At 39.8% G+C, this 27,933-nt stretch overlaps 1 protein-coding gene across 3 annotated transcripts in view; it reads left to right on the plus strand.

Annotated features, from left to right (window-relative positions):
* LOC125902241 (macrophage mannose receptor 1-like) overlaps positions 1–27,933 on the plus strand; it is a 67,981-nt gene that overhangs the window by 2,699 nt on the left and 37,349 nt on the right. Inside the window, exons 6-31 of one of the 3 annotated variants that reach the window (XM_049598445.1) lie at positions 639–776; positions 886–1,065; positions 2,051–2,205; positions 2,589–2,702; positions 5,772–5,887; positions 6,048–6,196; positions 6,288–6,487; positions 8,787–8,908; positions 9,103–9,175; positions 9,294–9,447; positions 14,418–14,456; positions 15,343–15,506; positions 15,622–15,689; positions 16,205–16,305; positions 16,419–16,567; positions 16,757–16,862; positions 17,468–17,595; positions 18,801–18,833; positions 19,156–19,258; positions 24,206–24,435; positions 24,657–24,822; positions 25,068–25,244; positions 25,342–25,458; positions 25,833–25,991; positions 26,146–26,172; positions 26,259–26,961. The exons of 1 other annotated variant lie outside the window; for it this stretch is intronic. In XM_049598445.1, coding sequence (XP_049454402.1) covers positions 639–776; positions 886–1,065; positions 2,051–2,205; positions 2,589–2,702; positions 5,772–5,887; positions 6,048–6,196; positions 6,288–6,487; positions 8,787–8,908; positions 9,103–9,175; positions 9,294–9,447; positions 14,418–14,456; positions 15,343–15,506; positions 15,622–15,689; positions 16,205–16,305; positions 16,419–16,567; positions 16,757–16,862; positions 17,468–17,595; positions 18,801–18,833; positions 19,156–19,258; positions 24,206–24,435; positions 24,657–24,822; positions 25,068–25,244; positions 25,342–25,458; positions 25,833–25,991; positions 26,146–26,172; positions 26,259–26,383 — 3,293 coding nt within the window. In that variant the 3' untranslated portion in view covers positions 26,384–26,961. Of the gene's footprint in view, positions 1–638; positions 777–885; positions 1,066–2,050; positions 2,206–2,588; positions 2,703–5,771; positions 5,888–6,047; positions 6,197–6,287; positions 6,488–8,786; positions 8,909–9,102; positions 9,176–9,293; positions 9,448–14,417; positions 14,457–15,342; positions 15,507–15,621; positions 15,690–16,204; positions 16,306–16,418; positions 16,568–16,756; positions 16,863–17,467; positions 17,596–18,800; positions 18,834–19,155; positions 19,259–24,205; positions 24,436–24,656; positions 24,823–25,067; positions 25,245–25,341; positions 25,459–25,832; positions 25,992–26,145; positions 26,173–26,258; positions 26,962–27,933 lie in introns of those variants that run through there. One more of the 3 variants, XM_049598442.1, reaches the window with a different exon arrangement.

Here is a 27,933-nt window from a genome sequence, read left to right on the forward strand (position 1 = left end):
TTAAGGGCTTATATTAAGAGGAGGTCTTCGTTGCTGTTTGAAATCAAAACATTCAAACTTGCCCCCCCTTTTCAACTAAACGGGACTGCAGCTGTGGTCAACCCAGCTAGAGAATGAATGAAGACAAGGAGTGACTCTGATGAGATCAAAGCAGTGAATCAGTGAAATATAACCTTATTTTCTGATTGTTTCATACCAGTTACGTTCCAAAGCCCATATAAGCAAAAACTGCAGCATTAACTCAGCCAAAGGGCAGGCTTCATCCTGTCCGCTTGACTCTTCTGCTCTGTGTGTGGCTGTTGTGTAGCTATTTGATCAAAAGGACCTTCCCGTGCTAATTCCCAGGTCATCAAATGTAAACATGTTGTCACGCCCTCTCTCTATGCACAAGACACCATTTGGTGTTTCTATTTGACACACAGTTTAAACACATTGTAAAGTGGTTAATCTTATGAAACGGTAGGGGTTAGGTTTTGGGAACAAAACTACTTGGTTGAATGAGTGACATCCATATATAAATGATGTAACTTTATACTTTATGTTAAAACAACACTGACTTTTGGTTTCACATGGCACAAACTGCTGTCAGTTAAGTGTGAGACTATGAAACAAATCTGACAAGCACCGTCTTGTTTTAGGGCATCCCGTTTCTAATGTTGCACAGAACTGTGCAATTGTCAATCCTGCTGTACAGTACTCCTGGCAAAGCTCACTTTGCAGCAAGAAATTTGGGTATATCTGTTACAGTGAAGAGGCCGGGATATTGCCTACACAAGGTAAAGAAGAAGATCTATTCTATTCTGCTCTACACATCCCCTCAAAACTGTATAGCTATGTTATGTATTTGACTAAGTCCTTATATTTAATTTTTCTTTTCATGGTCAGCTGTTGAGACAGGGTTTTGTTCAAGACCTTGGATTCCTTACAGTGGCCACTGCTTCTACCTTAATCGTACTCAGAACACGTGGTCTGATGCTCAGAGAGAGTGTCATACCAAAGGAGCGGACCTAGTCAGCATGCGTGATGTGAAGGACCAAAGCTTTGTCATGTCTCAACTTGGATACAGTAAGTGAAAAAAAAAATCAAATCAAAAAAGGTTTATCTCTAAGGAAGATATTGTTACAACAAAGAACATCCCTTTAATCCCTACGATCTGGTTTTGATGTGCTGCCCTGAAAAGCTACCTCAAAAAGAATTTACAATCTCCAGTCATTCATTGTCATGTGCTGGGCTGAAGTTGACGTATCCTGACACATCTTTTTCATGATCACTTTAGTTACTTGATGACTGTCTAAACCAGGCATGTCTGAAGTCCAGCCCCAGGGGCCAATCTTTGCCCCCGGGCCAATTTTAAACAGTCCTTGGCTTGACTTTCAAAATATACTATATGTGGCCTGCCACACAATATTGGTTAATCAAGCCAGATCACTTTGCATTTTTTCTGTTCACCTCAGGATGGCAGGACTATCTCACAGTAGTTTGTAGACATGCACTAAGTAGAAACTATGCAAACATAACTATCCTTCAAATGCATGGCCTGTGCTTTCCTCTGCACTTTTTCACTGAAGGCCAGTATTACACTTCTGAAACATTTCTTCGCAATGATGTTAATCACCAAGATGCCAATTTACACGGGACTTCTATCACATGACCTCTGTTTTCGGTCAAATATGGTAGGTCATTTTTGGTGGAATATCTACTTGACAAATTATGGACATGGCAGATTCACATGGGATTATGATCACACACCATTAAAACAAATTACTAGAGGTATGCAGGTAATACTCCTCCCCTGTGAATAAGGCTTATGTTATTATATCCACATTACTGATGATTAGTTATTAAAAACTCATTGTGTTAATATTTTGTGAAAACACCAAAAGTCAACCCGACAATATTATCACACTATTGATAGAGGTATTCAGTCAAAAATACGGTGATAATCGATATTCTCCGTATCACCCAGCCCTAATACCATGTGCAGATGAATGAATGAATGAATAAATGCATGAATTAATGAAAAATATTTTCCTTTTGTCCATGTCTGCAGCATCCACCGATGAGCTTTGGATTGGACTGAATGACAGAAAGACAGAGGGACTGTTTGAGTGGATTGATCATTCGACTGTCAGCTTCACTAGCTGGGAATTTGGGAAACCTGCTGTCTCCACTAATCTACAGGATTGTGTTCTCATCAGGGGAGAGGTAAGGAGCGTGTGTGGGAATGGTGCACCTTTATGTATATACACACAGATACCCTAAAAACAAAGAAAGTGACATCAAATTTCATTTTTTTAAAAATCAGACAGCAGTATGTGTTAAATCGAATATATATATATATTAAAGTGGTAGTAGTAGTAGTAGTAGTAGTATAGTAGGCTTTATATACACACACACACACGCACACACACACACACACATATATATGTATACATAGTTGTCAGTATCTAAAACATGACATTAAATTTGTGCAGTTTTAAGACTTTGGTACTTTTGATTGACATGAGATTTACCAGTGCATCTACTGTAGTACCTTCCAGTACATCCAGTCTCCAAATAAATAAATATTTAATGGTACATTGTTGCAGAATGGAAACTGGGCTGACCGTGTGTGTGAGGAGAAACATGGCTACATTTGTATGAAGAAGAGTGCCTCAAAACCCACTGGAGATGAAGTGGAGCAGGATGTGGGCTGCAAAACTGTGCGTTAAGTTTACTATTTTTTTTTCATCTATTTCCACTAACTGAACTTACAGTACAGGCCAAAAGTTTGGACACACCTTCTCATTCAATGCGTTTTCTTTATTTTCATGACTATTTACATTGTAGATTCTCACTGAAGGCATCAAAACTATGAATGAACACATGTGGAGTTATGTACTTAACAAAAAAAGGTGAAATAACTGAAAACATGTTTTATATTCTAGTTTCTTCAAAATAGCCACCCTTTGCTCTGATTACTGCTTTGCACACTCTTGGCATTCTCTCCATGAGCTTCAAGAGGTAGTCACCTGAAATGGTTTCCACTTCACAGGTGTGCCTTATCAGGGTTAATTAGTGGAATTTCTTGCTTTATCAATGGGGTTGGGACCATCAGTTGTGTTGCGCAGAAGTCAGGTTAATACACAGCCGACAGCCCTATTGGACAACTGTTAAAATTCATATTATGGCAAGAACCAATCACCTAACTAAAGAAAAACGAGTGGCCATCATTACTTTAAGAAATGAAGGTCAGTCAGTCTGGAAAATTGCAAAAACTTTAAATGTGTCCCCAAGTGGAGACGCAAAAACCATCAAGCGCTACAACGAAACTGGCACACATGAGGACCGACCCAGGAAAGGAAGACCAAGAGTCACCTCTGCTTCTGAGGATAAGTTCATCCGAGTCACCAGCCTCAGAAATCGCAAGTTAACAGCAGCTCAGATCAGAGACCAGATGAATGCCACACAGAGTTCTAGCAGCAGACCCATCTCTAGAACAACTGTTAAGAGGAGACTGCGCGAATCAGGCCTTCATGGTCAAATAGCTGCTAGGAAACCACTGCTAAGGAGAGGCAACAAGCAGAAGAGATTTGTTTGGGCCAAGAAACACAAGGAATGGACATTAGACCAGTGGAAATCTGTGCTTTGGTCTGATGAGTCCAAATTTGAGATCTTTGGTTCCAACCGCCGTGTCTTTGTGAGACGCAGAAAAGGTGAACGGATGGATTCCACATGCCTGGTTCCCACTGTGAAGCATGGAGGAAGAGGTGTGATGGTGTGGGGGTGTTTTGCTGGTGACACTGTTGGGGATTTATTCAAAATTGAAGGCACACTGAACCAGCATGGCTACCACAGCATCCTGCAGCGACATGCCATCCCATCCGGTTTGCGTTTAGTTGGACGATCATTTATTTTTCAACAGGACAATGACCCCAAACACACCTCCAGGTGTGTAAGGGCTATTTGACCAAGAAGGAGAGTGATGGAGTGCTGCGGCAGATGACCTGGCCTCCACAGTCACCGGACCTGAACCCAATCGAGATGGTTTGGGGTGAGCTGGACCGCAGAGTGAAGGCAAAGGGGCCAACAAGTGCTAAACACCTCTGGGAACTCCTTCAAGACTGTTGGAAAACCATTTCAGGTGACTACCTCTTGAAGCTCATGGAGAGAATGCCAAGAGTGTGCAAAGCAGTAATCAGAGCAAAGGGTGGCTATTTTGAAGAAACTAGAATATAAAACATGTTTTCAGTTATTTCACCTTTTTTTGTTAAGTACATAACTCCACATGTGTTCATTCATAGTTTTGATGCCTTCAGTGAGAATCTACAATGTAAATAGTCATGAAAATAAAGAAAACGCATTGAATGAGAAGGTGTGTCCAAACTTTTGGCCTGTACTGTATATTTATATTTGAACTTCAATGCTTTTGGCCTTTTTTAACTCAGTGTTTTGCAGGAGATAAAGTTGGCAAGGTATCTTGTGAACACAGTCTAGCACTAGTTTCAGTGCCAGACATTCTCTCACTGAGAGCAAAACGAAAACAGCTAAAAGGCCATTGAATATCACATTTAAGAGGTAGACAGAAACACAGCATCAAATAAATGCTAAAGGTTCCCCTTACTATGTTGAAAGAGTAGTATGTCAGGGATTTTCTTCAGTGTGTTGTGAAGTTCCTCAAAGTGGTCAAAAAAGTAAAAAAATAATAATAATAATAATAATAATATTAATCGCTAAATTTAACTAAAATGTTTACCAAACGTTAGTCGACCAGAAAGGCCATTAGTCAGCAAGATTTCGATGGCCGCTTAGTCGCAGAAAAAACGAACAAACTGCGCCTTGTCAAAATGAAACCCATATGACTGGACCATGTGGGAATATAATTTGAAAGGACAGACACAGGAAGTGGCCACGCTCAGTAGTCAGACAGGCATCCCATTACAAACTAATCACAGCCAACAGATATGTTTCCCTTCTTCCGTAAATATTCAGTCAGTGATAAACACATTTTTAATTGATTATTTTAGTGCAGGGCTACCCAGAGCTTTACATCTCTCCCACAGACAACAGGCCTCCACACTTATTAACAGCACCAGGAAGATCAGCTCTGCACTCAGGATTTCAGTTAAATAGGCGATACAGTGCTTGTGAAGGTTGCTTAACAATCTCAGATGCAACCTGCCACCATGCTATTGAAAGCTGGCACAAAAAAGGCACAAGAGTAGAGGCCAAACTCACATCCTGGCAGTTAAAGACGCGGCATGTGTACGGCCCCTAATTAACAACACTGGTACCTGCGGTTATTCCACAGGCTAGTTAATAACATGTCGGGCAGGAAATCCAAAGTGTGGGATCATTTTGAGAAGGTGAAGGACGAACCCAAGGTGATATGTAAACTAAATGGCCTAAAACTAAAATATAGGCCTATATTAATGGAGGTTCATTAGTACGGTTTTGTATTTCTCTGTAATGTAGCACAGTGTTAACAATGTTACTGATACTATTCTTTCTCACACCTTCAACTCAAACCATTGTGTTGCCCCGCCCAAAATATATTATTTCATAATCAAATTAATATCGTAAACATACGGGCGACTAGTGGACTAATGGCCCTAAATGATGACTACTGGTTGACTAGGAAAATTCTTTGTCAGCCGATTATACTTAATATTGCACTTAGGCCAATTTTTTTTTAAAATATCAACATTTATAGCTTTATAGCAGATTAGAGCATTGTTATTCTTTTGCTGACTGTGGCATATCTGTGAAAAATCATAATTCCAACAATCCAGGGCTGGAGAAGACATGGCTCGTACTGCTACTTTATAGGGAGACAGACCAAAACTTTTGATGAAGCCAAAGATGACTGCAAGAGCTCAGATTCTTACCTCGCTGATGTTTCAAATGGGTAAGAACATTTATTTTTACTCCAAATTTTCTGAGCAGTAGTTCATGTCAGATATTCAATGTGGGATTTAAAAACATAATTTCGACACAAAGATTTTGTTACTGTACAACGTTTGGTGACATAAGAAAGACTGAAATACTAACTGTATAAATTTTTCCAGGGTTGATAACGCATTCCTTGTTAGTTTGGTGGGGATGAGACCAGAGAAGTACTTCTGGCTAGGCCTCTCAAACCAGAAAAACACTGGTCAGTTTGTGTGGACCAACACAGACTCAGTGAGGTTTACTCACTGGAGCGCTGAGATGACAGGTATTGAGATTTTTTTAAACACCACCTGTAAAGTGTGGCAGAAAGTGGCTTAACAATTGACATTTCACCATTTCTCCCTCAACAATACAAGGTCACCCACAGGGCTGTGTTGCCATGACAACTGGGGTTTTTGCTGGTCTCTGGGATGTGCTGCCCTGCACCAATAAGGAGAAATATATCTGCAAACACCTGGCAGAGGGGGCAGTTTTAACCCCTGCACCACCCACTCTCTCCCCTACCTTATGTAAAGACGGCTGGACTCAAATAGGATCAAGAAACCTTTGCTTTAAGGTATAGTCACACGTACACTAACCTTTTCTATTAGTAGCAATGGTGCCTGGTGCTCAGGAGGGAGGATGGGTCATTCACTAATTAGAACATTGGCAGTTTGACGCCCAGCTCCTGCAGTCTGCATGTTGAAGCGTCCTCTGGACTGAAATGGTTACCGGTTTCACAAAAAAATTGTGATAAAATTCCAGACTGTTATTGCCATTTCCAAATATAGTTATTATTAAAACTGTGTTTGATGACTGCACTGTATTGGTAAATACCGTCTGGCATCAACCAAGTTGACGATACTCTCCCAGTGAGTGTCCCGCCGAGAGAAAGAGAGACGGCGTGCATTTGATGGTGACACAAAACAGTGAGGCTGCGGCAACTGGAGCAGAGAGTATGAAGCTAAAGGTAGCAGTTCAGTGACTGTACAGTTTAGGTTATTTGTCAGTAAATAAATGCTACAACTCCTCAAGACCCTAGCCAAGTTCCCGTGTCTTGCTTGCCACCTGCTGATTGGAGTGAAGGGAGTCAGTCCTAAAGTTAGCCTCCCTTAAGGTTGACTGTTAAGGTGGACCTGCTTTTCTCACTGCTGTGACAATCTCAGCTACGTTCATACACTGGTAGCCTCAGCCACCGGAGGACTAGAGAGGCATTATCCAAATTTAAGGCCATTTACCATGAACAATTGTCAGGACTCAGGACTGAGACAAGGACAGAGACCAGGGGTCAGATGTAAACGATGCATCAGCACAAAAACCATGCGTTTCGCTTTTCCCATATGTAACATATTTACACAGAATGTGCCATAAAAATGTGCGCACTCACTGTGCACCTATTTCAGATCAGGAGTAGCTACATACAGTTTTAGGTAAGATAGCTGCAGGTGTTATGATAAGGAGGAGATTAAAAAGAAGTTGAGAGTTGGGTAATGTAGTATTTAGGTTGTTTGCCAGTTTCACGGGTTGGGTTATATTTTATATAAATGTCCATCACAGGGGCATTTGTAAAATTATTTTTAAATTATTCATGAATAATGAATTTTATCACTTTTTTATTTATGTTGAAGCCATCATATTGCTGTTTCTGATCATACAATTGTATTGTTGTGAGGCACTTTCAACATGAGCACTATGAAAGAATCACTGATCATCCCCAGGGAGTGAGTGCTGCTGTGTGTGTGTGTGTGTGTGTGTGTGTGTGTGTGTGTGTGTGTGTGTGTGTGTGTTTGAGAGGTAGCCAACTGTACGTTCAGCTATTATTATTCTGTCTTTCTTTCTCCTGAAAGTAACATTAGCAAATTTGTCAGTTGTGAGCTAGACATCTTCAACTTGTGACCAAGATCGCATTTTTGACTCCACAAACATGAAACCTATATGTCTGCGTTCGAAGAGTGTTTCTCTCTGTTGGTATGCTCAGATTGACGACTGGACCCACAGTTTGGGAATGAGAGGGAGGAGTTCGAAAGCCATCTCCATCTGCCTGCTCTCACAGCTTGTCTGTCTCTCTCAGTGACGGACTCAGGATGTTTGAAGGGCAGGAGCAAAAAGGAAAAAAGGGCACCTACTGCATGACATGGGGCCCCATTGATGTGCAAAAAAACAAAATTTGACTCTCTAAACACGCTCAAAAACTCACCAAAATTGGCATGCATGTCAGGACTGGCGAAACATTTGATACAATGAAAAAATTAACCCCAAAATGAGCTCCACCTAGACACACTAAAATGGCCATTGTGGCCCGTAGGAATGTCGTAGAAAGATTAAAACAAAAGTGGCTTGTTCGTCTCATCAAGACCTACAAATCACGCGCTGACACCCCTGACCTAAATCCAACAGGAAGTGAGCTAGTGCCTCTGAACATAATATGAGCAAATGTGGAGAAATTCTCAGCTGTGAGCTAGAGTGGAGAGGGGTCTAAAATCGTCTAAAACTTTTTTAACTATCTACGTGAGCTGGAGGCCGAAACGGCGGGAGTCCAAGGTCCTGCCCAACGCTGCTTGCAGCTTTAATTTCTTCTAATTTTGACAGTAATCTTGTGATAAGACATTGACTAAGGTTCTAATGGATATGACTGTTAGTAGTTGTAACTGATTTTGTTCAAAAATGCTAGCTTGTAATTTTAAGGCCTGCCATTGTTTGGAAGACATTTAACATAGTTAGTAGGCTGAAGGAACATAAACAGAGAGAAATGCCGCTGCTAGGTGCATATGGGGAAACACTGAATAGGCACACATACTAAGAGTGCAAAGACAACAAATCAGTGTTTGCTTGTCACACTACCAAACCATGTCAAACCTCTTTGTCTTCTGTTCAAGCATTTTGAAGCTTATAATGAGAGAGCAAGGACCTGGTTCCAGGCCAGAGATTACTGCAGGACCATTGGAGGAGACCTGCTCAGCATCCACAGCGAGGAAGAGCTAAATGTCCTACCGCATAGGTACAGTATGTACCTGGCAAAGTACAAAATTAAGAGAATACAAAGTTTGTTGCAGCAGAAGATAAAGGTTGATTAGTGTCCAGCAGAGCACTGGCAAGTGTTCAGCAGAAGTACTCTTTTAACATTTATCAAACAAGTTTTACACTTGAATGATCACAATAATAATCGTATTATATAATCACTGTCCATTATAGCAGTCAAAATGCCTGGATTGGACTTAATGCCCTTGACCCTGTCACCGGTTTTGTATGGAGTGATGGATCCCCAGTGAGTTAATACTTTTCTACTTCAATAGTTAAAACAATCACTTTTTGGTTAAGGACACTCAGTTAAATAGATAATACAATTATGAATCACAGTGTGTTTTCTTTGTTTTTGTGTACAGCTGCAGTTCCAAGACTGGAAGGATGGAGAGCCAAACAACAGAAAAAATGTGGAACATTGTGTTACATTCAGAAAGGGTTGGGATTATGAAAGTGGGTCTTGGAATGATGACCATTGTGAGTCGCAGTATGGATGGCTGTGCCAGATCCGTATAGGTAAAATGAGAGACTGCAACTCTTTCTTTCTCTTTTGTTTGGTTACTAAGTTTTTAAAGAAGAGCATGCTATTCTGAACCTTTGCTTAAGGTTAACTGAGCATGCTTGACCTTCCAACAATGTCTTGTTTTATTATTTATTTATATAGGTTAGCAAAAGCTGTTTCCGAATTCAGGGGCTGCAGCCTTTAAAAAGGCTTTGCTGATTTTCTTCTTCTTATATATCTATCTTATTTTCAAGAATTAAAATCAATAAGACAGCAATAAAATAGACAGCTCAGATAAAATCAGGGTATTTATTCATTCATGTTTTGTAACTGTTTATCCTGGTACAAGGTTGCGGGTGTGTGGGAGCTTATCCCAGCTGTCTCTGGGTGAGAGTCGGGGTACACCCTGGACAGTTCACAAGGCTATCACATGAAGATAAAATATAATGCCAAAATTACTAGTTAGGTTTAACATAGAAGACCAATACGCTAAAGACTGCTATCTGTAGTATTTTCAGGGCCAACAACAAGAAGCTCAGTTTTGTCAGAATTTAGTTGAAGAAAGATAAGTGATGTCCAGTCTAACAGTTGCAGAGTGTCTAGGTTACTGCAGTTATCCATTTTACTTAAACATATAACTGAATGTTGTCTGCATAACAGTGTTAAGATATACAATGAAAGCCAATGATTATCTGGCCCAAGGAAAGCATATACAAAGAGAAAATGATAGGACTGAAGATTTAACCCTGATGCACTCCATATAACAGTGGAGCAGATGAGGATACATAGTTACCTACAAAATCCAAAATTATCTATCAGACAGATATGGCTCAAGCCACTCTAGGGCTTTCCCTTAGATACCAACACATCTGTGTAATCAATTATTTCGGGTAGTAAGATCAATCGTATCAAAGGGATTTCTTACATGTGTTAAACCAAAGTGGATTGTTCCCCTCATCAGCCAGCATAAGAATGTCATTTGTGACTCTTTACAAAAGTTTCAGTTCTGTGTTTCCAGTACTTTAGAAATAAAAGGCGATTTCTGAATTAGTCTAAAATTGTTCAGAGCAGATGGAGAGAGGCCTTTTAGCAGTTGGACACAGATGTACTGAAATGATCAGGGGTGTAGCTGGAGCTGAGAGACAGGTTTATAATACTAAGTACAGGGGGGACCTCTTTCAAAAAAAAATGGTTGTTAAAATATCAAGACAGGAGGAAGACAGGCAAAGATGAGAATTTGTCTCAGTGAGGCTGTCCATGGTAATGGGGGAATTTGAGTAAATTTAGAACACAACTATCCACCTTATTTACAAACACGGAAGTAAATAGTGATCAACTTCCGGTCAGCCACTTTCCCTCATGCTTTCCCTTACCGGAGCTAACGGTGCAAGCTATTTTTTTTTTTCAGTTTTCAGTTGTTTATGTTCGGCAATCAGTTAGTTAGTTAGTCTGTGAATTTTCTATAGATAATTGTGCCCACTTTTCCGTTATAACGGAAATTTATTCCCTCTAAACGCGAATAAATCGCACATCAATCATAAACTATGAACCAAAAAAGCACAATCTGTCCCGAGTGAGACAAACTGCTCGATCCCTGTCTCCAGTGTACCAGCAGAGAACCTGCAGAACCGAATCAGCGAAAAAACACACCAGGCTACACAGCCTCTCTACCTGAGCAGCTGAAGCTGCGGCTCGCACCCTCGACACACAGACGGTGCTTCTGCATGCCAGCCAAACGTGTGCGCAACTGTGAGAAATAAATATATGAGGTGTACGCTGCTTCTCTATCTTTTTTTCTTTTCTTTCTTTCTTTCTTTGTTTCTGTCAGCGACATACACTCCTAACACAGGACTGGTTGTTTTTATTGACTGAGTTGATTATTAAGCCATAGTGATGCGCAGATTGGCTCTGATAGCACCCGAATCAGCACGTACGCATCAACCATCCAGTCGTTACAACATGATTGAGCTAGCAAAGCAGTTTTGTGTTGCTATGTGTGGTATTTATTCAGTTTTGGGAAATCACGATGTTTAGAAAGCATCAGTGGCTGCAGCTGATAAGGACAGCTAACGTTAACACTAGCAGCAAAGCTAACATCAGGACGTCATCCGTTAAAAGCCTCCCGTTGTCAGATACGACATGAAACTACTCCAGTTTGCTCAATCATGTTGTAACTAAGACATCCGCTGGAAAAAATATTTTTTTCACAGACCATTTATTGAGTTATTGAGTTACAGACACCGCTAACGGCTAACCGCTAACGGTTAGCCCAGCTAATCTACGATAGCCATGTTATTAACTACACCACACAGAAATTGTAACGTTTGTTCGATCATTGTGTTTATAGACTTTACAAACATCAGATTAGTCTAAACGGTGATATAGTGATGTGAAAAATGTGGCTGCGTTCTGTTTTGCCTCCGTGTTTCCGTGAAAAATCAGGTGGATAGAGATCACAAGATGGGAATGGGAGAAACGTGTTGGATCTGATAGCGTGGATATTGTTGAAAATGAATAATTAATACAGTTCACAATCTTCAGTTGAGGTCTCATTCGAGACAAGGTCTATCCGAGAGCAGGAGTTAAGTAGGTGTAAAGTAAATTCGAGGTCAAGAGTATGGCCTCAGTCATGAGTTGAACCAGAGACATGCTATAACAGGTTACAAGAATCAGCGATGTTTAGCTAGCTGTGGATATTAAAATCCCCTAAAATAATGATTCTTTCATGATTGAGGACAATGGAGAATAGATATCTGGTTAAAAGGCTGAAATTTGGTTTTGGGGGACAGTAAACTGAAATACTGCAGGCTCGGTTTTGACTTTAACCATTAAAATCTCAAAGCACTGTAGGTTATCAATAGTGACTTGTTTACAGTTAAAATGGTTGCTGTGGGCAACAGCAAGACCTCTACCACATCCTCTGCACCTCGGGGAGTTAAACAAAAAAAAAAATATTCATGAGGGTAGATTTCAAATAAATTGCAACAGTTCCCAGCTTTTAGCCAGGTCTTGACATGCACCACACTCCACTCCGGCAATCATCACACACAAACACACAGCACAATGGAGGGGAAGAGAACCTGGAGCCTGCTCTTTATCATCCCAAAAGCATGCTCTATACTGGAGTGTGAAGCACTCAGCTCCCACATCTCTTACTGGCCTCTTGTAGGGAGTAATGAGGGGGAGTGGGTGATGGAGGCACTAGTACATCCCGTACGCAAGGATAAAATGCCGTGGAGGAGAGCAGAGTAAAAGGCAGAGTGGGCTTTATAGAGCACTCTGGAGTAGTGGACTTACCAAGGCCAACCCACACAGGTGTCTATGAGTTGGCCCTGATGGTTACATACAATCTGCACTATAATGGATGCGAACAGTTTCCTGGCTATCAGCACCACTTTGTGGCTTGATTTGGTTATGGCAGCCCCTGATTGCAACAGCAGCTATCCGACCCATGAGACACTGCCCTCGGGTCTTCTGTGGTGTTCAGGAGGTGGATGACCTGGTGATTGAATGGCCACCACTTCCTTAGTGAATCTGTGGACAATGGAACAAGGCAACCCAAACACTCTGGAAACGACCCCGTAGGAAGCCCCACTTGTGAGCCAGAACAGATACACCAGGGTCTCGATTGTTGCACCACATCGGTGTCTTCCATCCCAGCACTGCCAAGGACTCCCTGGAGCCTGTTCTTTATCATCCCAAAAGCGGCTTGAATCAAACTCAGACCGGCCAGTATGCACCGCTGCAACTTCAACTCAGCTCAACTCAAATTTATTTATAAAGCACATTTAAAAACAACTCACATTGACCAAAATACTGTACAAAAGAAATGACATGCTAATGAACGCATACATAGGGGCAACATAACTGTCAGGTACACCGCTTACACATTTAGAGACACAACACACACAGGCATGCATCAGGGAAAACCACATCGGGGGACTCAAACACTACTGAATAAAAGTAGGTTATGGGCCTGGACTTAAAAGAGTCAATGGTGGGGGCAAATCTGATTGGGAGGGGGATGCTGTTCCACAGCTTGGGGGCAGATACAGCAAAGTCACGATCACCCCTGAGCTTAAGTCTGGAGCATGGGACAGCCAGGAGCCCCAGGTCAGCTTACCTGAGGGACCTGGGTATAGAATAGGGATTTAGAAGGTCTGAGATGTAGAATGGGGCAAGACCATTAAGGGCTTTGTACACAATTAGGAGAACTTTAAAGTCAGTTCTGAACTTTACTGGCAGCCAGTGGAGAGAGGCCAAAACAGGTGTGATATGGTCCCTCCTCTGGGTACTTGTGAGGAGCCTAGCATTCTGAACCAGTTGGAGGCGGGACAGAGAGGACTGACTGATACCAGTGTACATAGAGTTACAGTAGTCCAAACAGGAGGAGGTGAGAGCATGGGTGACTATCTGCAGGTCTTTGAGGGAGAGAAATGACTTGATTTTGGCAATCGTGCGGAGTTGGAAAAAGCTGGCTTTTAATACTGCACTTATTTGTTTGTTAAACTTAAAGGCAGAATAAAACATCATGCCAAGAATTTTGACATTGGATTTAACATAGTTAGAGAGGCTACCGAGCTGGTCAGAAATCCCTCTTTCTCTGCAATGCTCTAAAATGGTTTCGTCTCATCAGGAATCATTAGTTTGAACTGGGCATAACTGCTAACTAACTTTATAACTCTTCCCTTGTCAATTGCAGTTGGTTACTAGATGATAAGAGTGGCAAAGGGGTAGGGGAGAGGACAGAGGGTGATGCAAACAGAAAATCCTACGAAGACCAGACCATCTAGGAGACCGCTCAGTTTGACCTTTGCAGTCTTCAAAGGAAGCAGCCAACATAGACGGCCAAGGCCACATCCTTTTTAGGCTCCAGCCCCTGAATTGGGACACAGCCATATGCTCAACTGGGCACTGCCAACTATCACTCCAGGGAACTATTAAGTGTTCAAAGTATAATTTTCCTCTGTGTATGTCCTTACAGGGGTGATTCCAAAACCACCTCCAAGCCCTGTTACTCCTGGTAAGTGGGCCCTTTTTTTAATATAACCACATGGAAGGACTGCAAATACATGTTTAGTCCAAACCTTATTTTCTGTTGTACAGTTTAAATTTGTTACAACTGTTTGTCTCCAGCCATGCTAGCAGCCTTTTGGGGCTATACTTAAGCTAAATGCCAGAATTAGAACACTAACCAGTCCACAATGACAACATGTTGATATAAAGCAGATATGTTTACCATGTTCACCATCTCACTGTGTCTTAACCAGCAAATATTTACTGATTAGTCTTGAAGGGAGGTAATGCCATGAGTCCATTGAACAGTTTTTTTTTCCCCAAATGGTGGTGCTGGATATTATGCGACCTCCAAACATATTGTACTTTATCCTAAGGTGAATATGAGGTCTGTACCAAATTTCAATGCAAGTGCAGTTGATGAGACATTTAAATCAAAGCCATAAATGTGAATGTCAGGTTGGCACTAGGGTAAAAGTCAGGGGATCGCAGATGTTAATAGAATACATCAACTAGAAATGGGGTCAACAAAAGTAAAACGCTAACATCAATTTGATGTAGAATAACGGTGACAGATGATGTTAGTATTTTGTAAGTTTTAGGTTGTGTTGTCAAGTTATCAAAATCCAATGTCTCCCAAACATCTCATGCCAACAACATCCTGACATATAACAACAAAATTTAGTATGGTCAACATGAATTTCATCCCAACCAAAAATTTAACATTTGTCCAACTTAAGAGCCATTTCTTTCTGATTTGATACTGACATCCATTGCCAGCTGGGCAAAGTCAGTAGGAGACCGGGAGTGAGAGCCATGTCATTAGCATGTCTAAAACAGAAACCAAAATCTGAATCTACATATGTAATCATATATTTCTGTCATGTTTTTAGACTACATTACAAGATCGGATAGATGGATAGAGTGGAATGGCTCTCAGTATTATACTGATACTTATAGTGGAGCCATGGAAGATGCTCGTCGCTATTGCCAACATGAGCATGGTGACTTGGTAACTATCAACAGTGAAGCTGAAAGTGTCTTTCTATGGAAACAGGTGAGGAATGACATCCTACATTACTGACATTACTCATTAGCTATGACATTCAAGCTCAGACCATACTGCAATTTAAAAACTGCTGGTTTTACGGTGTGCCTTTCTCTGTGTGTAGATAGACCACAGTTATGAAGATACGCCTTACTGGATAGGCCTGACCGTAGATTTTGATGGGACATCTGAGTGAGTATGAATTAATAAATGGTGGATTAAAAAAAGAAACCTCAAAGAAAAGTATCAAAACTATGTAACGTATTGCTCTTGTGACCAGTTGAGTCATGTGTTGTCCTCATACACTGTTTATAAAGATGGGCTATATGACAGCTCCCCACTTGCATCTGAGATATTTTGGAAACTTTTAAACAGCTTCCTGCCATGGCTGGTAAGGAAAAACCAAAACAATGATCCCAAATTGATTACAGAGCTCATGACAGCTAAGGGGGACTGCAGGTTTGGGTGGCAATTTTGTGTGTTTGCCATTACTATCAACCTTTTTCATGTACTTATTTATAAGAATTGTTGACATAAAGTATTGATTGCTTTAGCTTCAATGAAGCAGTTGAATTAGTTATTCGAACAAAGAGTTGAGCTTATTACAACAATTTATAACATAAAAAATCCAAGATAGACATCAAAGTCAAATTGTGTCATGGATTTGCCTTTTGAGTTTCAACTGATATCTACTGTGTTCCAAAAAGGTGGATGGATGGCTCTCCAGTGGTGTTTCAAAGGTGGGATGAAAACCAACCTGATTTCAAAAACAATGATGAGAACTGTGTTGTCATGACTTCATCTCTGGGTGAGTAACATAAAATTGATTCATCTTAAAAGGCATAATTTCATATAATGAATGTTTATAAAGAATGCACATTGTCTTTTTTCTTTCTTTCATTGACTTTTTGGGGCTTGCAGGCTTCTGGCATGATTATAATTGTGGGTATAATCACAAGTTCATTTGTAAACGCAATGGCTCAACATCTGCCACTTCCAAGGCCACTGTGAAATTAACAGTTCCTCCAAATGGTGGCTGTCCACAAAACTGGAAAAAACTGAACTCAAAGGTTAGATGTGACTTTTAAGTTTTATAGTTGATTGTTAGAATGGGAATACGACTGATGTTGTATGAAATGGGTCTTCAATTACACAAAACATTAATTTATATTTAAATAAAAATCTCAACTACCTCTCTTCAAAAAAAAAAATCACACAAAGCTGTTGATTTTGTTTTTTTTGGGTTTTTTTACCTATAGTGTTACAGCATCATTAATAGCCAGAGAGAGACGTGGTTTGGAGCGAGAACACAATGCAGATCAATGGGAGGAAATCTCGCCTCAATTCTCTCAAGACACGAGCAAGGTGTGTTTTGTTTGCTTTTTCATAAAACTTCTCAGAAACAGAGCCATCGCAAAAATGCCCTGTGATGGCCATGGCTGCCATTTTACTTTCTGCCAAAACCGAATAATGTATTTTTCATCATATCTTCTCAACCACACATGGTAATACAGAATAAGTGATGTCTACCTCTATGTTTTAATGGCCAGAGATTACAATTATAGGTGAAAGGTGAAAAGTTAAGGTTGAATTCAGTGAAGCGATATGAGAATCACAGTATCTAAGAACCTAGGCTGGACTTTATAACATCATGTCTGTTGCATGCATGTTGCAAACAGCTTAATCCTTATGTTTATTAACCCTGACAAAACAATGACTGTAAAGAGTAGAACAATATTCAACATGACCATAGCAACTTAACTAAAATAATGTATCAAACACAAAGATTTACTCCAAAAAATGTATTTCATAAATCTGTTTATGTTGATGTTAAACCTATTCTTTACTTTCTCTTTCAAGCTTTATTTATAGTAGGGCGCTCCATTCTTTTGATGAGTGTTGTTTGACAAAAATGATGTATTTTGACAGAAAAACGTAAATGATAAGATCATTATGTGTTACATTTTCAGTGTTTTTGGCTAGTAACATGGTCGACCTACCTATCACAGCCCTGTGGATTGGTCTGTATAAAGTAAATGACAATACGTTTCTCTGGACTGATGGGAGACCAATGCAAATCTCCAACATGGAGAGGGAAGTAAGTGGACACTGTGATGTTGCTTGTATTATAATGTTAAGTACAAGAGTTAGGAGCTGCACTATTAAGACACTCTTTTTTCATTAAAATGTGACTTTCTCTACTGTCTTAGTGCTGCCATGTTACAGTTACAGTGATTGAGGATTTTTTGGGGTAGTTAACATTTTTAAACTTCACTGTACCTTGGGCTGAGCATCGAGAATATTATTAGAACCAGTTTCAAATTTCTGATTACAAAGAAATTTAGAAGGAATCATGCCGTTAGATTTTGATTATGCTTATCCCTTACTGAACAACATACTGGCGCTCTTTCTGAACTGAAAAGTGCTGTGCAAAGGGATATTTTTTTGTTTCTTTTATTTTGTTTTGTTTTTGAGTATGGGTAAAGCCGTGCGCCACTGATGGAAGGTTTTCTTATCTACTCCAATCGCCAACACCTCTCTCTCTCGATCAACCACACACACTAGGCACTGAGCTTAGCTATACTCTTAAAACAGCAGCCATCATTCTCAACCCCGTTTTTCTTCAAGACGTAGTGAATGTTATTTTGCATTTCAACTGCTATGGTGTTTATATGAATTAAACAAGCAATCCTGTGTTTGTCTTTGAGCGGTATGCCCCGAAATTCACGGGACTGTAAGAAAAGACAGACACAGGCAAAGTAGAGTGAAGTCTTGGAAAGTAAGAGCAGACTTAGTTATATTACACCTGAATATATGTCTAAAAAATTATTTGAATGTTTTTTTTTTTCCTTTACTTTTTTGAGCACTGGCCTGATGAAGTTACTGGCTAATTCTGCTTACTGGTCAGATGTATGTTGGACCCTGTGACCTTTTGGTGGATTTCAGTGATATTTGCAGTGCAGTGGATGAAATCAGAAATTAACATTTTACCATAGAATTATATTTAATAACAACTAAATTCAAGAGTGTGAAATTAATTTACAGGTTGCATAAACTGTATGAATTAAATTGTGAATCTGACTATGAATGAATATGTCCTGTGTGAAAGTTTTTTTTTTTATTTTGTGAATTGAGCATCTGACCTGTTTTGATCCCGCCCCTCACAAAATTGGAATTGTTAAAATCCAAACAATAACTTTATTTGGTGTTGTGATCAATTCAATGCATCAGTATGTTTGTAGCATCGTGATATTGTGGGTGTATTGCTAAATATTCTTCTATCATCCTGATTTTCCATTGCAGTGGTCTTATTACAACAGGCATCATAACAGTGAGGTAAAAATGTTTTGATACTTTGGATGTCATATGCAATGCCACTTCATTTGTCTTAACTTGGAACAAAATACATCACATTTATGTGAAAAGCTGTGGTTATATCACTGGTAAACACAACTTTTGTTCATAATTCTGATTAATTATATCCTTCTTTAGTTTTTCTAACATATTTTCTGTTTGAGTATTCATACAGATTTATTATTGGTTGCCTTGCTATGTTTTTGTGTTCATTCGTAACAGTGATTTATATGTGTATGCATACGGTCAGTCACCCAGATCATAAAATGCTTTGCGGTCTACCTCACAATCACTGTTTCACCAGACTACATGTGGTGCGATGACCAACGATCCCAGCAGTGGTATTGGAACGTGGATGAGAAAGTCCTGCAATGACACGTATGGATATATCTGTCTTCGAAATGTTGGTGAGCCTATTCTCTGCCTTTTCTCTTCAATGCATTTTATTTGGCCTAGAATTATTTTAATATGCAGGGACTGACACAATATTGTTGGCACTGCACATGCATTGGCGTTGTGTGTGTTTATCAGTAGCTCTGACATGAACTGACTCTTTATCTAGTATTTATCCAGTTTTTAAGCTAGTCCTTTGTTATACTATTATTTCCTGGCTGTTTTTACACATGCATTGCAACAAAAGGGAAAATCTTTTATCCATCAAGTAGTCAGATTTAAGTGTCATGATCTGCAGTGCCCATAGCCTGCCAAGGCTAGTCCAACCAACTTGCTTCTAGCATTGAGAACCAACATACTCAAGGAGAACTGCAGATACTGGATCAAGATGAGCTACCAACTGTTGACTGAAGCCTAAACTCCACAGCGGGTTCACTTGTTGGATCCCTGACGGCAAGTTTTGCTGCTTACTGCCCTGTCGGTGGCTCTGTCACTGCAGCTAAATCCAGAACAATGCTGTGAGCTCCGGGTTGAAGCCCCTATGTATAAGTGCCTGTAGTCTCGCCACCAGACAATCAGAGATCTCCGCCTTCTGATAGTCTGGGGACACTCCTTTCTAAAGTGTGTTTAACACACCGGCGAAAACGGCCGGCAACAAAGCAACGCCTCTTGCATTTTTGAAAAGGACACGCCTTCTCGGAAATGTGCGCTCCCCCTTTTCTCGTCCACAAGGAAACAAACACACAGAGAGCTTGAAAATGGATGCCAAGAGATTTAACTCCGTTTTTATCAAACATGTGCTCATCCGTGAAGAAAATATTTTTTCCAGAGGACGTCTTAGTTACAACATTATTGAGCTAACTGGAGTAGTTTCATGTTGTATCCGACAACAGGAGGCTTTTAACAGATGACGTCCTGATGTTAGCTTTGCTGCTGCTGTTAGCTGTCCCTGTCAGCTGCAGCCACTGATGCTTTCTAGACATCATGATTTCCCAAAACTGAATAAATACCACACATAGCAACACAAAACTGTTTTGCTAGCTCAACCAGGTGCTCGCCACAGAAAAGCGAGGCGCTTCTCTCATGTACCTCATCTATACAACCTTAACCTAGAGAACAAACATAACATCCTGGACGTTCATGAATTCTGTCCTTTGGCTGCAGAGTCCCGGACTCCTCCTCCTCTAGCTCTTCAGGTGTCCAGTAGGTCTCACCGTTCACTGCGCCTCCGTTCCCTCCACCAGCCATACCTTAGCAGCACTCCCCTCACAACAGAACTCGTCGCTCCACACTGCTCTTCACAACAGCGCTGCAGTGAGCTTCTGCCCCATTCTGTCCATCCTTCTCCATCCACTGTTTCATCACTGACTGCTCCCCCTCAAACCACGCTCTCTGTCCGCTGGTGGGAGTATGCCCACCTGTGTGTGCGCACAGGTGTCTGTGTGTGTGTGTGGGGGGGCATCGGGGCGGAACTCTGCCGTGTGCCATATATTGCAGAGGAGAATTGTAAATGTGCAACCATGTAGAGACAGAAACGACATGCCGTTGTGTAAATAAGATAAATAACACAAGGCTATTTAGTTTGTTTAGTAAAAGGACAAGGTTCTGACCTCTTCGATTCCTCTTCCTGTCCTTATTCACAGACATTTCTATTTTTATACGCTGTAGCCTGTTATATAGAGGTGTACTAATACATTTTGTTTTGTCACAATAAAAGGCTCTACGTGGGATTTATATCTTGTTATCAGCAGGAACAGATAAGTAGGCACTGTTCATCAACTTATATGACGTATATATGAATGTGACAGCAGCGGTAGTTGAACGTTTCCACGGCAACAAGTAAAATGGTCTCGAGGGCTGTCTATCAGTCGCTTACAGTCTCAACTTTATGTGATGACAGTAAATACATCACACAACGTAAAGCTGAAGTTTGCGAGGGCTCAGTCCGCAAGTCCAGAGGGTGGACATCTGGATTCAGCCACCAACTTGACCGCAGCTTGTCATCGCCTCGGCGCCACGGCACAGTTCATCTGGAACAAGCCTACTGATGAGTGAAGATCCTTGCAGTTAACTGATCACTCACTCTCAGACTTTCCTCCTCTCACACGCATTAGCCTAAACTGGCAGATTCACTCCCTGTTTTTACAACATGAAAAAAAAAACACCCTCAAATCACGGGTCATGCACGAGCGAGTAGTTGTAAAAAATACTCTCACCGACTCCAAACATCAGCGCAAATGGTCGCGGTCTGGAGCCTTGACTTCAGTTGTTATCTGGTGCTATATAGAAAACAAAGTTAAATAATATTAACTTGACCTTCAAGGGAGGGCGAGGCGCCCCCCCTCATATAATAGTAGGGGAAACAACATGTCCTCACCTGGTCAATTCTAGCTACTACAAGCAAACCTCTCCCTCCCCTACAAATTACACTAGCTCCCCCTAGTGGCTAGGGGGGCTTCCTACTTACTGCACTGATGACAACATGGAGGCTTCCTCTATTAAAATGTGCTTGATGAATGCATGCTCTGTGGCAAACAAGGCTCACGTACTAGATTACTTGTTTACAAAGGAAAATCTGGCTTTCTTGTTCCTGATTAAAATCTGGCACCAGAATATGGATTTTATCCATTTAAATGAGCTGTGACCTATGGATTTTTATTCTATTCGGACTCTGCATCTGTCAAGCTGGGGCGGAGGACTTGCAGTGGTCTGCAAAAATCGATTTTCTTGTCCCTTGGTGAGCACAGAACCTTTTACTATTTTTTTTACTACAATTGAAACAACAACTCAAGTAGGTGAGCTGAAGTTTAGTGTGTTTTAATTTATTGACCTCCTGGGCCAGCAAGTCAGTTATCTGAGTTTACTGCCTTTCTGACTTCTATATTTAAGCACTAATAAGTGTTATTAGTTGGTAATTTTGACCTGCATATTAATGACACCACAAATACAATAATAAAACAATATCAGTAATATTACTGATTTTTTTTTATTTATTTTTTTTTTACGTTTTAAGCAGCATGTTTCTGGCACCATTCTCTTGAGTGGAAATATCTTAGACCTTGTTTTTTTCTGTTTTGCTTTTCTTCAGGTCTAGATATTAATTATATCCATTGTGAAGATATACTAAATTACTGACTCTTTGCACCCTAAAAGAACACTGCATTTCCTTATTATTACTCAGAGTGCAGCTGATCAGTTCCCTGTGCACTTTTACTTTGATAATAATACAAATCTTAACTATGCAGAGTTTCAAATTCAGTCTATAAATGAGCATAGTTCCACTAGGGCTATCGACAACACTTCTCCATGGATGAAAGATGCTGTCTGCTGCCTGACAGAGAAATGTATCAGGTCTGAATGACAATGGAAAGCCACTGGACTAGAAGTGCATCATCTATATTAAAGATCTCCATTATTCTTATAATGCGTTAGTAAATTAAGCCCAGACTGTTTACTTTGCTAACTTTATTTCTTCTTCATAATAAAAATGTCAAATTTCTATATGACAATAGTAATAACATTGTTTCACCACCATCTTTCTGCTGATGACTATATACCTTCCTGTTGATAATGTAATGGCCAATAGGTCCAGTGTTGGGGACTAAGTAGTTACATGCAACAGTTACGTATTTCAATTACAAAATAAATGTAATTGCAAACCATTACAGTTACCAAGAAAAATATAATAAAATGAAATAAATAATATATGCTCTCAGTCATCTGCAGGCAATCCAGAGTCCTTTTGCAAGACTACTCGCTAGGTCAAATAGACTGGCTCCCTGTTGCATATAGGATTCAGTTCAAAATTCTCATTCTTACTTACAAAGCATTATGTGGTCAGGCTCCTGCTTATGTGGCTGAACTGCTTCACCCATTATCTTCAGGTCCTCCTCTTAGGTTGAATATCTTATTTGCTATCTGACCCTTGCACACATCTTAAGACCAAGGGTGATTAAGTGTTTCATGCCATAGCACCTAAATTATGGAATTCTCTGCCCAAATCCTTAGGGTCTGCCGACTCTGTCGTTTCTTTTAAAAGCCAGCTAAAGACACATCTGTTCAGACAGGTGTTGGGTAACCTGTAAGCACTAGGTCTGCATTTAATTCATATTTTGTGTATTCTTGTAGTGTATTGTGTTTTTTCATTATGTATTGTGTAATTAGTTTTGCACTTTTATTTCCATGGGTAGTCACTCTATCTTTTATGTTCTTGTATGTTGTTTAATGCTTATTTATAGCACTTTGTGACTTATGTCTGTAAAAAGCGCAATACAAATACATTTTACTTCTTTACAATATTATTTATTTGTAACTGTTATATACAGGGAATACCATGGTACTTTGATGACCCTGATGTGTCTACATCTCAGTGCCTCTATACTATTACACTGAAACTTTACTTGATCCAGATATTCTGTATTTGTGACAAAACATAATACATTCGGCAAAGCAGCACCAACTGTACCACATGCTTAAACTCTGTGCACCCTAGTTGCAGGTAGTTGCTGCACTATAGAAGCAGATGCATGGTATATGGTGTGTGCAAGACTAACACATGGTCGGTGTATTTTAGAACAAATAATTGACAATCGTGAAAATACAGGAGATTATAAAGTAAAATTTGGGATCCACTTTGCAATTGTTTGTTTATAGACACTGGGCCTATCCTAGCAAGGTGCAAGCCTCAGTGGAGCTCTGATGGAATGATAATAGATAATACATGAATTTTTAATTTGGGGGTAATTCTACCTACAACTGCACCAACAGTACTAAAGCAATTTATGATTTATTGTGTGACTGTTTTGCAATATTCCCCAATGATCAAAATTCCGATTTTACCAATACTAATTTCAGGCATGTTGTACTGTATTTTAAACAACTGCTCGAGCATCAATACATCAAAATCCCTGTTTTAAAGTTGAATTGAAAACTAAAATTGTCTAATTTCTCACCCTAAACAGACCCATCTATTCCAGACTCTCCTGAACCAACAACCACTGGCTATGTGAAAGTATTTAATGACTCTATCAAGATTGTTGCTCAAAAAATGAGCTGGTATGCAGCTAAAAAGCACTGTGAAGGTGATGGTGCCAAACTGACTAACCTGCGAACTGAGTGGGCCCGAGTCTTTATTCAGCTGATGGTTTCAAATCTCAAAGCTCCTGTGTGGATTGGACTGAATACAATGGAGGTACAGGGCAGAAAGCCTGTCAAAATGAAGATTCTTACCCTAGACATTGTTTTTTGTAACTGTTTAAATAAAGTTAGTAACACAGTGACAGAAAACATTTAGTAGACTCCCAGCATGGAGGGCATCAGCTCTCACAGATTATGAATTTCCTGGAAAATAAAACCATATAACTTTATTGACTTAATGATCCTGACTGCAGTTTCACCAATATGTTCTTCCAGACTGGCGGATATTACAGATATATTGATGGCTGGCATCTCACCTCAACCAACTGGCAGAGAGGGGAACCAGAAAGAGATCGACCATGTGCGTTCGTGAGAGAGAATGGAGGGTGGAAGTCTGCTGACTGCAGTAGGAAGATGAGCAGCATTTGCATGAAGTCTACAGGTAAGGCTCCTGTAATAAACCCATGTGTGACTCATCCTAATGTTATCCTGTTAATGGCGGTGCACATCCTGCCTTTACCTGTTTGGAACATGGTTACAATTGTTACCATCATATTTTGTTTTAGATGGGACATGCTTTCTTGTTCTACAATATTGTCAAATGGTGCTGACTTTAGCTGAATTTAAAAGCTTGTACTATACAGTAATTAGGTGATCAATTGCCATCAGTATCTCTCTCATTCCCAGATGTGCCACCAAGAGAGCTGAGTGAGCCAAGTGATTTCCCGGGACGTTGCCCTGAAAACCCAGAAACATCCAGCTATTCATTTCCATATGAGTGGCTACCATTTAGGGCTTATTGTTACCTCTTTATCACAAAAAGTGTTGAGTGGGCAGATGCAGCTACTACCTGTGCAATATATGGTAAGGATTTCCTAAGGTTGGTTTCATACATTTTCTTAATCACACAGCTGTGTTTAGCTTTTACTGAAGACTGTTTTTTCTTTGTTTGTTTGTCAAGGTGGAACTCTAACAAGCATTGAGGGTCCTCTCGAGCAAGCATTCATTTGGAGCAATATTCAAATATTTGGAAACATGAACTATAATTACTGGATAGGCTTATATAAAACTCACAGAGGTACAGTCACATTGCCTAATATTTCATAAAAAAGAAACATTAACCTACACTTGAACACATAGAAGAAAAATTATCTTTATAAATCAGAAGCTCTGAAACACAGATGTTACAAAATTACTGTAGCTTAATTATTTTTTCCTGCTGAATCAGGAAGTTAAAGAAATAGTAACTACATCTGGTCAACAACAAATGGATAATATACATAAACACATAGAAGCAGAAACTTCAATGTTGCAAAATCTTGTCTCCATTAACACTGATCCTTTCTCTAGAGCACAAACTTCTTGTGTTTATTTGAATGTAAGAAATGCTTTAGCTGTTACAAACAGTAACATTACAGGGAGAAAAAATACTGATTCTCTTTTTTTCCCAAGGCATGTGGCGGTGGTTGGATAACTCTGCCATGGTCTACACTAACTGGTATGAGGATCAAAGCAAAACCGGAGGTCATGGACTGATTGATATTGAAGATGGGACATGGACAGCAACTGACCGTCGTGGTGACCGACCTTTTATTTGCAAAGCACCCAAAGGTGAGATCATCACACGTAATAGGTCAAAGTTTGAATTAATGTCTTAACAATAACAGTGTGTAACATTTATAGTGTTAAAACAACAAATTAGATAAAAATATAAATGGCCAATAAATTAAACAGAAATGATACACCCTTATGTTCATCTTTCTAGTATTAAAAGAAGCTCCACTAACAACTGGTAAGTACCATCTTGATACTTTTTATTTCACTGATAATTATAAATTTCTTCTTCTGGCTAATAATCTATGTGTTGAATCTGTACAGTAAATCCTGCGGTGGAGCCTCAAACCCAAGCCCACACCATTTTGGCAGTTGTGCTGGTCATTAGTGCAATCGCCATAGGGACAGTCATCGCCTTATTGCTCTTCAAGAAATCTTGTCACCGCTAACCTACCCCTGAAAAGTTATCTAGCGAAGACAATCCACTCTTCTTCAACACTGAGCAATCCCAGCCTGGTCTGGTCGACACCGTTAAACGTGAAGGAAATGCAGAAGAAGAGAACTCTGCACCTGTTCTAACTGTGTAATGTAAATACCAGCAGAATCTACTGGGGCATACAATGTACAATGTAATTTTGATGGCACTCTGACAAGAATTTCATTTTGTTTTGAAATGAGAGATGTTTCAATGTAGCTGGCAATAACTGGCTTTAATGAACAAAATAATTTAAGATGTAGGATGTCTCATTTGACATATAAATCTCCTCTTGTAATAATCTGAAATCATGTTTGATGTATATTTTATGACTAATTGATTTAAGACATTGATTCATACTGTATTTTACTTTACAGTACTATGCTTGCTAGGATTGTAAAATTTCTACCAGACTCTGGACAAGGCAAAAATCATGACTGCTTTTCATCATCCTTGAAGCTATAGATGACATTTTATTCATCTAGAAATCCAGGTGACTCGTAATATATGTCGTGTAAATGAAAATTAAAACAAATGTATTAAAAGACACTGTAAAACTACAACCCATGGGTATCTACACTGATTGTTGTTTGTACTCTGGTATTAGCTCTGTTCGGGAGACAGAAGTATTTCAATCTTTTGCTTGCTCCAAATATTACTTCACTTTTCCAATGGATTTACTACCACATGACTAAAAAATAGAAGATTAAATGACAAAATAAGGAAGCCCAAGTCAGCAAAAGTGTGAAGATCTTTACATTTTATTTAGAAGCTGCTGGTCAAAGGTTGGTACATTTGGACTTAAACAGTATGTTCTGCCTGTTGCTGTGTAGGGCTCCAATTATGTCAGAACATCACCAAAATCAACCACAAGTTACTCCCAAAAAAACAATGACTCAAGTAAAAGTTAAAATTACCATTTCAGAAACCTACTCAAGTAAAAGTAAAAACCTTGTTGATAAATCACTCCAAGTACAAGTTACTTCCCATGCAGTATGCAGTAGAGGTGCTTTGCTGTCCACCCTACAAACAATCCCCACCAGGGCTTCTCCAAGAAATATTGTTAGGCCAGGTGATTAGGCTAGCACAACGTGGGCCAGCAACAGTTTGTTCTGATGTTATCAATGTAGCTAAGACAAATAGTATTTTTTAAATAAGTTGTGGTCTCATATGCATATTGAATATGATGATATGATAATATGCATGGCAGAAACCAGTAAGAGCAGACGAGTTTTAATGAAGGTATAAATGGCAAATGTAATAAAGTAAGACATAGATTACTAGCTCAAAAAAATATACTCAAGTAAAGAGTACAAGAACAGTTTAAAAACGTGGACCATGAAAAGTACTCAAAAATATACTCAGGTGCGTTACTTGTAATGTCTTACTACTCACCCCTGGAAACAAATGGGACCATCTGTAACACATTATCCCATAATTTCTTGTAGTGAGACCATTTTTTTGAAAGTTGACTAACTGTATAAACATGCCTACTTACTGTGACCTTTAGGGTCATCTGAGGCT

This window comes from Epinephelus fuscoguttatus, linkage group LG15 (assembly GCF_011397635.1).
Source record: "Epinephelus fuscoguttatus linkage group LG15, E.fuscoguttatus.final_Chr_v1".
Classification (NCBI taxonomy): domain Eukaryota; kingdom Metazoa; phylum Chordata; class Actinopteri; order Perciformes; family Serranidae; genus Epinephelus; species Epinephelus fuscoguttatus.